The sequence below is a fragment of the Oratosquilla oratoria genome, chromosome 19 (genome assembly GCF_046742065.1).
Source record: "Oratosquilla oratoria isolate Oo_2021 chromosome 19, ASM4674206v1, whole genome shotgun sequence".
NCBI classification, from domain to species: Eukaryota; Metazoa; Arthropoda; class Malacostraca; order Stomatopoda; family Squillidae; genus Oratosquilla; species Oratosquilla oratoria.
Window position 1 is genome coordinate 43,177,526 of NC_134795.1, and position 11,084 is coordinate 43,188,609.

Below are 11,084 nucleotides of genomic sequence, written 5' to 3' on the forward strand. Positions count from 1 at the left end.
AAGATATCTGGAAGGAAACTAAGAGAGGAAGGGAGGCGAATCAAGTAGAGAAGAAAAAGTAAAATGTGCAGATGGGGAGATGATAATAGAAGAAACAGCAGTAAGAGGAAGATTGGCAGAGTATATTTGGGAGTTGCTAAATGTGAAGGAGAATAGGGAGGGAAAGGCAGTTGCAGTGGGAAGAGCTAAGTAAATAACAGTGATGAATGAGGAAAATGGAGGAGAAATAAGGAAAGATAAGGTGAAAGCAGTTATTAAAATTATGAGAGCAGGTAAGGCACCTGGGTTGGATGGGTGTTAAGCCGCGAGTCTAAAAAATGGAAGGTACGGTAAAGAAAATGGAAAAAAGTGGAAGATAAGCCACTTGTTGCTTACTAATGACAACGTTGTTTACTAATGACACATAGTTAGTGACGGAGTTTGGGAAATTGTACAAAAGAAGAAAGTTGAAGATAAATGTGGGTAAAAGGTGATGAGATGTACAAAGGGAGACTATAGCAGCAAAATGGAAGTGTGTATTAAGGGAGAGAGACTGGAGTGAAGTATATGATTTTAAATGGGAGGTAATGTGGCAGGAAAAGGAAGGAATGGAGGTGGAGGTAGAATGTAGATTGAGAGAAGCAAGTAAATGGCTTGATGGATTAAAAAGTGTAATGGGAAATAGACATTCACATTTGGTAATAGATGATAAGAGGAGATAGTATGGAGTGATTGTACCCACAGCATTGTATGGGGCAGAAACATGGATAATGTAAGAGGAAGAGAGGAAGAGTTTGAATGTGTTTGAGAAGAGGTGTCTGAGAAGGGATTACTTGGCTGGATAGAGTAAGAAACAAGGAAGTAAGAATGATAGCGGAAGTGGAAAGGGAGTTAGGAAATAGGGTTGATGAAAGAGTATTGTGGAAGGCAGAGATGGAAGGAGTGAACCTGAGGGTGTGACCAAGGATGAGATGGATGGATGGGACAAAAGGGGCATTTGGAAAGAGTGGAACGTCTGTTGAGGAAGGGAAAAGTGAGAGAATATGGGTGAAAGGTGAATGATTGTTATTGATAATGCAGTGATGCATAAAATGGAGGGGGTGGGGAGTGAGGAGAGTATTTGTGGATGATATTTTGACGCAGCTCTAAGGGATTTCTTTTCGCCTTATCTTTTTCTGCGTGAGAGGACGGAGAGCGGGGGTGGGGTCGCCGATTAATTGGAGTAATTAGTGAGGAATAGTGTGGGTTTAAGGCAGGCAGGGATTGCGTGGATCAGATGTTTGTGGTAAGGCAGATATATAAGAAAGCTTTAAGAAAAGGTAAATATGTTTTTTGGACCTTTATGGATTTGGAAAAGACTTGTAACAGGGTAGACAAGAAGGCACTGTGGAAGGTATTGCAGATATATGGGATGAGAAGAAAGATTTTAAGAGCAGTAAAGTTTTTACGAGAGTAGTAGAGCCTATGTTAGAATAAGAAATGGAGAGAGTAAGTGGTTTGAGGTAAAGGTAGGACTTCACCAGGTATGTATCATGTCGTCTTGGCTGTTCAGTTTATACATGGATGGGGTGGTGCGAGAGGTAAACGCAAGGGTAATGGGTCGGGGATTGGAAATGGTTCAAGAAAATGAAGAAAAATGGGAGATAAACCATTTGTTGTTTGCTGACGACACTGCGTTTTTAGCAGGATCAGGGGAGGGATTAAGGAAGTTTGTGACAGAGTTTGAGAAAGTGTGCGAAAGAAGGAAGTTGAAGGTAAATATGAGTAAAAGTAAGCTGATTATATTTACAAGGTAAAGGGATGGCAGCAAATTGGAGGTGTAGAGAGAGAGACTGGAGGAAGTGGATACCTTTATATACTTAGGTGCGAATGTGGCGGGAAAGGGAGGAGTGCAGGTGGAGGTAGAATGTAGATTGAGAGAAGCAAGTAAATACCTTGGTGGATTAAAAACTGTAACGAGAAATTGACATTTGGGAATGGATGCCAAATGGAGATTGTATAGTTGGGGTTACTATGCTGGATAGAGTGGAAAATGAGGAGGTGAGGAGGAGAGCGGGGGTTGGAAAGGGAGTTGGAAGATAGGGTGGATGAAAGGTAATTGGGATAGCTTGGACACATGTAAAGAATGAAGCAAGAAAGATTAGTAAAAGAGATGTGGAAGGGAGAGGTAAAAGGAGTGAACATGAGGGGGCGACCAAGGATGAGATGGATGGATGGGGTGAAAGGGGCGTTGGAAAAGAGGGGTATGTCTGTTGAGAAAGGAAGGTAGAAGACAGAAGATAGGGGTGAGCAGAGAATGGTTGTGTATGGATGATGCTGTGATGCATGAAAGGGAGTGAGTGGGTGATGGTGGTGGTGAATGAGTATGTGTGAATGATATTTCGTCGCACCCCGAAGGAATTTATCCCCGTCTTCTCTTTTTTTTTTCTGCATGAGGGGACGGAGAGGGAAGGTCATCGATTAATGAAGCGGCCTTGTTGTTGTTGTTGTTGTTGTTGTCGTTCCCTAGACTGTCTGTCCGAGCAGTCCCGTCTCCCCAAGGAAGGCCACAGCCGAAACTGGGTTTTCCCACAAATCCTTTATAGAGTGTATGTTGTGTTGTTTGCGTGCATGATTGTGTATAATGCAGTCTTCCATTATGTGTTGTATGGTATGGGGTGAAGTGTTACATCCTGGGCAGCTGTTCACAACACGGTCGTCCAGCCTCTTCTGGTAGCTTAGAAGTGCTGGGTGGTGACCGCATCGCAGTCTGGCCAAGTGGACTCTGTCCTTTCGTGGGAGAGAGGATTCAGAAGGGTGGATATCAGGGGGTCTGGCATGCAGCAGTGTGTTGTCTTTCAGTGTGTTAATGGAGCGGTGAGTGATATGATTATGAATATGTTTCCGGAGGCTGGTATTTGGTGGTTGTGGAGGAAGAGAAGAGAGTGTCTGTGCGTAATAAAGGTCTTTGGGTGTAGTTTTAATGTTTCTTGGTGTGTGTGGGTGTTCTGCTATGTAGTGTAGCGGGTGTGATGTGTTTGTGGTGGCTGCAGCAGGTGTTTGTGTGCCTCTCATGTCGAGGTGGTCCTTGACTTTGAGGACTTTTGTTTCATGGTGTAAATGGTCTGTAGGTGTTGTATTTGTGCAGCCTGTAATTGTTTTTAGGGCTTTGTTTTGTATGATTTGAAGGGTGTTGTGGTGTGTCTCACTGAGATTAGGAGCCCATGCAGGACTCTCATAATTCATCACTGAGCGTATGCATTGTTTGTATATTGTTATATTAGTTTCTTTGTTTTGTCCAAATGTTGTTCCAGTGATTGACTTAAGTGCGTTAAGTCTAGGTGTGCATTTGTTTTTTATGTTTGTGAGGTGTTGTTTGAAAGACATGGATGTATCGTATGTTACACCAAGAATTTTCGGTGTGTTTGTGTGTGGTATTAGAGTGTTGTTGATGTAGAGATGAGGTATGTATTTGTGTTCTTTTGTCCAGTTGGTGAGAAGTGTTGCTGTAGATTTGGTTGGAGCTATTTTGAGTCTGTTTGTGATGAACCATGTGTTGAGTGTGTCAAGGTAAGGCTGGATTATTTCTGCAGCTTTGTCTGTGTTACGATGTGTGCATGTGATTGTTATGTCGTCTGCGTAGGAAGAGATTTGTATTTCTGAGGTGTCTGGTGTGGGTAAGTCATGCATGTATAGATTAAATAATGTGGGGGATAGAACTGTGGATGTGCTTTTCATTAGGGAGGCGATGCTAGTTGGGATATTTTGAATTCCTTTTTTCCCTGTAGCCTCTGGGGGTATGTTTCTTTCATGCATTCAATATGGTGATAATGAGGGTGTCTGTAGGTTTATATGTGACAGGTTTTCGAAGGTGCATACCCTAAGAAAATTACACCATAATGATGGATTAAAGACAGAATTCCAAAATGCTCTTTGCCTCTGGAGAGAATGGGGACAGCCAGCCTGCGTACAGATTGAATCTCCACCCATAGAACCTGGTGCCCAGTATCTGGATTAGGCCATAAAAGTTCACTCACTCTTTGCCAACACTTCAACTTCAACACAGATACTTTCCTCCGCACATCTTTCACGGGGTGATTTCATTGAGATAAACCCAGACCTTTATCCATCACATTACATACACCTCTTCCCAATGCAGCAACTGCCACTCATGGGTCCATTTAGATTGCACCATACTCACCAACATGAGGCATACATATGCATAAACAAGATTTCAGAGATAATACATAATGTAAAGAAATTGAAAGCATTGACACAGATATCGCTGAGGGCTAGAAGAGAATGATAATTTTATTACTTTGCTAAGGTCATTGAAAGGGGTGGAGGAGTTTAACAGCAAAACTTTGATTTGTAATAGGAAGGCATCACGAGTTCATGAAGACAAATTGAAGAGGTCCTGTTGTACTAGTAATGCATGAACTCCTGGGCTAGACTAGAAGCCCAATAACAAAGGCAAGAACCATATCGATAGCTACAACGAAAATTGTTATAGGATAATAAATGAGAAAAATATGTGAGGACATTCAGTTTTTCCTATATATATACATAAAGAACATAAACACAAACACTAACACGAACTCACACACACGCATAGACACACATATGAACGTAAACACAAACACTTGGACAGAAATACACAAACACAAAAACACACACAAGCACAAAACACTCTCTCTCTCTTTCACACACGCACACACACACACACACACACACACACACACACACACACACACACACACACACACACACACACACACACACACACACACACACACACACACACACACACACACACACACACACACACACACACACACACACACACACACACGTATGTATGAGTGTATGTATGAGTGTATGTATGTATGTATGTATGTATGTATGTATATATGTATGTATGTATGTATGTAGCCTATGTATGTATGTATATATGTATATATGCATGTATGTATGCATGTATGCATGTATGTTTGTATGTATGTATGTATGTATGTATGTATGTATGTATGTATGTATGTATGTATGCATGTATGTATGTATGTATGTATGTATGTATGTATGTATGTATGTATGTATGTATGTATGTATGTATGTATGTATGTATGTAGGTAGGTAGGTAGGTAGGTAGGTATGCATGTGTGTATGTGTATGCTAATATAAATAAACATTAATGTTAATAAGATAAAAATTCAAATCATACATGTGTGACAGTAGGGATAAAATGCAATTATACAGTATTGAATTTATAGATTTGATGGTCTGGATGTGCATCACAGTCATACACTGTAATTGTCACGTTGTCATGTAATCCTGCGTAACCATTCCGCTAAGACTTTAACACCCTGAATCCATTTCCATTTGTCCGGATCATTCTTTCAATTGGTATTTCTCTTTTTCAACATGGATATCATGTATCAATGTCTCCCTTCTCTTCCTTTCTGAAAAGGCAAAGCTCATCTGTTTAATTTCCTGTTTTAGTAAATTTCACAAAGGATTACAAAGGAATAGCATACCTACAGGAGGCCTTATGGTCTATAGCTAGGTCGGATAGGTAGACATACGAAGAAAAGAGTAACTACATGAAACATACAATTGACAGCCATCACAGCAAATTGCTTTGGTATTTATCTAAATGAGTCTTAGAACTTCGAACCTTACCACCTTTCATTCTTTCTGCAGGATGTCTATTCCATCCATTGACTATATGGTTGCCGAAGTAATTTCCACAAACTTACAAACCAAATCTACGCCCTGAAAGCTTGAGACCATTATTTCCCGTCTGATTCGTTATCCTTGTGAAAGCTTCATCATTTCTAATGTTGTCAATTCACTATAAAATCAAGTCACTCGAGAATCTACTTTTTTTTTTTTTTTTAGGTGAAATTGATATGTTTTCGCCGGTTTTTATAAGAATAGTTTTTGACATTTTAAATCAATTATGTGCCTTGCCACTATTTTTTCCAATCTATTGATGTTTTTAATGAGATTCGGTGACCATACGAAAGCAGCGTATTCCAAATATGGATAAACTAATGTTGTTTATAGTTCGTTGATGAGCATGAATTTCGACACACGCAAACCATCTCAACCCTCTAAATGGACATTTACACTTCCTATGGCTCCTCTCTAGACTTTATGTGTGGCAATAAACAGCCCTTTCCCAGGGCTTTCTCTCCTTGACCTCTGTCTTTTCCTAGCTCTCCGGAATCCGTACGAGTCCTTGTTGTCCCGTAAGACCCTTCGGTCGTCAGGCTTTATGATTAATTTGTTGTAGTTTAGAGTAGTGTAGATCCCGTCCCCACTGGGCACACAGGGTGTCACTTCACGCGGCTGTCGCCAGTCGCCAGAGACCTGTGTGACCACTACAGTATTGTCCTCTTAGGTTCTTCCGAGGCACATTTCTCGTGCACGAGGGCGGTTGCCCCATTCCCCGACGAGCAGAATGGAGTCTTCAACTTAACCTTTGCAAACGAAAAACACTTCCCCTGACGACCCCAATATCGACCCGAATAAGGCTAGGCACTCTGACCAAACCTGATTAGCTGAACTCAATCCCTTTATTCTAACCCGTACAGCGTCGTAACCAAAATAGATTTTTTATTGTTTAAACCAACCCAAAAGAATGTAAAACCAAGAAATCTTGCTAATTTGATTCATGTTAGCATAGAAGTGGAGAAACTGGGTCGATTTTGTCGAGATATGAGTACGAAAGTTCTGTAGAACACCCGTAGACTTTATTTCGCTCCTGACGAGGGTTGAACGAGGTCGCATTTTTCTGGAAAACTTCGTTAGAATTTCAGATAGTGAAGAAACTTTACATTTATGATGTTTCAGATTAATGTAAAGTTACCCATAATAGTCTGTCACTTAAGAAAAACGTGTTTATAAATAATTTTTGTGGATTTCTTTGGCAATTTTTTATCACTTTCTTACGAGTATGTGGTAAATTGATTTTTCGGTATCTTTATTATAATTTCATGGTAGGTGATTGTGGCGTTTCTTATTGTTTTTGTAAATGTTTTAGTAAGCATCATTCGCACCATAATTGCCCGGCCACATTTTGTATTACGCATTTATTACAAAAATTGGCAGTGCGAAATTGCCAGTTCTATATGTCTGAATACGTACTAAATAGCACCTCCCTAACTATCGAAGTACAACTTAACCTCCTCATACTTCGTTTTGTACACCAGAGTCGCCTAAATTACGTCCTAAAGGCCGACTCTTTACCCCGAGTTACCCCCGAAAAATTGCTGCTGAGATTACCAGTTTTGTTAATGAAAAAAAAAAATGGATGTCTTTTATAGCGAATGAATAGGGCTACCTGGTTATTACCACAGACTTGACTCTTAACGTAATACCTATTTTTGGCGATTTTTTTCATTTGTGGCATACGACGTATGCCGCTGATGCTGTAGGGGCTAAAGAAATGTCTGTCTTCGCATACCGAGGATATCAACCAGGTTAGGGTACTTAGAAGCGGAGATCTCCAAGTTACCACTAACTCTAGGAAAGCTACAAGCGACTTGCCTAAGGCGAAAAAGTTTCATATCTTCGACGTTGTTGCCTCCCTCCCAAGGTTACTCAGCTCCTGTAGGGGAGTAATCCAATGCAGAGATTTGAGGACCATGGCGGAGTCCGACATCATCGAAGAAATAAAAAACGAAGGGATTCTAGATGTCAAATTCATCACGTGGCTGGACCGGGAAAAGAACATGCGAGTAAGCACGTCCCTTATCCTTATTTTCAACTCTACAACCCTCCCTGACCATATCAAAGTTGGATACATCAATATCTCAGTACAGCCATATGTCCCCAACCCTTTGCGTTGTAATAAGTGTTTTAGATAAGGTCACCTTGCTAAGTTTTGTCGTAGCCAAACGATCGTGTGCGGTAAGTGTGCAGGGGAACATCCTACAGATGCTTGCTCTGCAAATGTGTTTCAATATGTTAACTGCCCCTCTAACAACAAGCATGTATCCACCTCCCGAGATTGTCTCACCTTCAAAATAGAGAAAGAAATTTGTAATGAGAAAGCAACTTGTGGCATCTCTTTCCACGAAGCACGGAAGCGTGTGATGGAAAGACAAGTTACCCAAATTAGTTCCTCCGGAGCAACTTCTTATAATTCTGCAGTTAAGAAAACATATAGAATCATTGAAACGCAGACTTTAAGCAAGCACTCCAATGAGGACAAAGTTCTCTACCCACCTACCAGACAAACCACGCACTCGCACCTTCCTTACCCTAATATCCCAGGGCTTCCACTACATGTGCCTAAATGTGGATGAGGATGTTCTGATGGAGATCGCCGACTCCTGCAAACGACTATTAAGTCAAATACCCAGCACAGACCGAGCTTTAGGGGCAAAGCATACCTCTCCCACTAAGGCCAAGAAAGGAAGAAATTATATATATATATATATATATATATAGATATATATATATATATATATATATATATATATATATATATATATGCAAAGTAGACCACTTGGAAAAAGAAACTAACGAAGCAGAGCGCTTTCGTATATTACATCTTCAGTGCAACAAGTACATAGTGATAGGAATACATAGACATTATATACATAATACAAAGGAACCAGGACAGTTTTTTAAATAAGCATACCGACCAATTACCCCCTAGAGAGCGGAAGGTCATGGTCAATTATCTTACGATGGTCGGGCGACATTAGGTCACATTCGCCAAGGAGAGCGGAAGGTCATCGTCAATTATCTTACGATGGTCGACATCAGGTCACAGTCGTCACAGTGACCTGATGTCGACCATCGTAAGATAATTGACGATGACCTTCCGCTCTCCTTGGCGAATGTGACCTAATGTCGCCCGACCATCGTAAGATAATTGACCATGACCTTCCGCTCTCTAGGGGGTAATTGGTCGGTATGCTTATTTAAAAAACTGTCCTGGTTCCTTTGTATTATGTATATAATGTCTATGTATTCCTATCACTATGTACTTGTTGCACTGGATGTAATATACGAAAGCGCTCTGCTTCGTTAGTTTATTTTTCCAAGTGGTCTACTTTGCATAAGTGAACACACGTACCCGTGTTCTTATTAGCATATATATATATATATATATATATATATGTATGTATATATATATTTATATATATATATATATATATATAATAAATGTATAATATATATATATATATACATATACAGTATATATATATATATATATATATATATATATATACACACATATATAATGAATAAAAAATAAAAATAAAATTATCCAGTAGAATTGCCGAGGTGTTAGAAATAAAGTAAATGACCTATTTTCAACTCTATAATCAACCCCTCAAATATAGGTCTACAGGAAACATTCCTGAATTTCAGTGTTCAATTAGAACTAAAAAAAAAAAAAAACATCTATTGGAAGGACAAGTTTGTGCTTGGAGCGGGGGTCGCAGTTGATGTCAGTGACTGCCTTCCTCAAGTGGATCTGCCACTATCCACAACCTTGGAGGCAGTCGTTGTCAAAACTAAAAGTACAGCATAATCTTGCTTCCATCTGCTCCATATACTTACCTTCCGACCACCCATTTCCGCTACAGAAGGTAAATGACCTTATAAGACAGCTGGCCCACCATAAACTCATAGGCGGAGACTTTAACTCCCACCGTCACATGTGGGGGAGTGATAGAATATGTATTCGAGGGGAGCAGATGGAGGCAGTTCTGAAGATCAACAACCTGGTCCTCCTTAACACTGACGATCCCACTCGTGTAGACAATGCTAGGGACACTTTTTATGCACTGGTTTATCCATATCATCTACTGCGCTGTCTAACGACATAACATGGACTACGCATGGCGTCACCATCCTTAGCGATATTTCCCAGTCATCCTAAAAATAGGGGATGGCCACGTTACGGCTGCTCCAGCCTATGGAGACCCACCTCCTCCCTGTCCCAAATTCATCATGAAGAAAGCCAACTGGGAAATGTATGGCCATATTACTAACGTCACCACCACAGGGGACCATATGGATGACCAAGTAATCAATTTAACATTATCCATTTTGATTTCAGCACATAAACACATACCAAAAACCTCGGCATTTCACAAGCATAGAGTTCCTTGGTGGACATCAGAATGAAAAAAAAAAAAAAAAAAAAAAAAAAAAAAAAAAAAATTGCAAGCGGAATAATCTATATATATATATATATATATATATATATATATATATATATATATACATATATATATATATATATATATATATATATTAATTTTAAAAAGGCGTAAGCAAATGTCTTGGCGTGATTTTATTTCACGTTCAATATTTTTGAGAGAATGAACCCACATGATGAACTTGAAATCTACGGTCAGATAATAAAGAAGACTGGTGTATAGCACTATGAGCACATAAACTTCATACAAACTCAAATTTCTTTTACTGTACGCCTTTCAAGGTTTCTAAAAAACAAAATAAGAATTCCTTCTACTCACCACACATGCCCATGAAACGAACTTCAACATTGCGTTGCAGGACGCAGGCCGCGCGGCTAAGTTCGCACTGGCTTTTGTAGTCCGTGCCGTCGGAACCGCAGACAGGGTGGTTTCTGGCGTGGGCCGGACAGAAGCGCATACATTGGCATTCTGCCTGCCCCTCAGGGGATATCTGACATACGGCTCCAGGGCGGCATTCTACTCCTACACAAGGATCTTGGGGTTCTGCAACAAAGACAGAGAGAAAATGTTATTGAAACTTTGTAACTAAAAGTTCTTAACTAACCAGTAAATCATAAACAGTAGCTAATACCAATACAAACATATGCGTGGATATATATATATATATATATATATATATATATATATATGTATATATATATATATATATATATATGTATATGAATAACACAATAAATAAATGAATAAATATATATATATATATATATATATATATATACATATATGTATATACAATATATATATATATATAAATGAATATATATGAACACACACACACACACACACACACACACACACGTACACACACACACACACACACACACACATATATATATATATATATATATATATATATATATATATATACATATAAATGTA

General features: G+C 39.4%; 1 protein-coding gene across 2 annotated transcripts in view; it reads right to left on the bottom strand.

The window, feature by feature from the left end:
* Nucleotides 1-10,680, bottom strand: part of LOC143035857 (agrin-like) — a 986,526-nt gene extending 975,846 nt beyond the window's left edge. For both annotated transcript variants that reach the window (XM_076202950.1, XM_076202949.1), the window contains exon 1: nt 10,464-10,680. In XM_076202950.1, the coding sequence (XP_076059065.1) occupies nt 10,464-10,602 (139 nt within the window). In that variant the 5' untranslated portion in view covers nt 10,603-10,680. The remainder of the gene's footprint in view (nt 1-10,463) is intronic.
* Nucleotides 10,681-11,084: the final 404 nt, after the last annotated feature.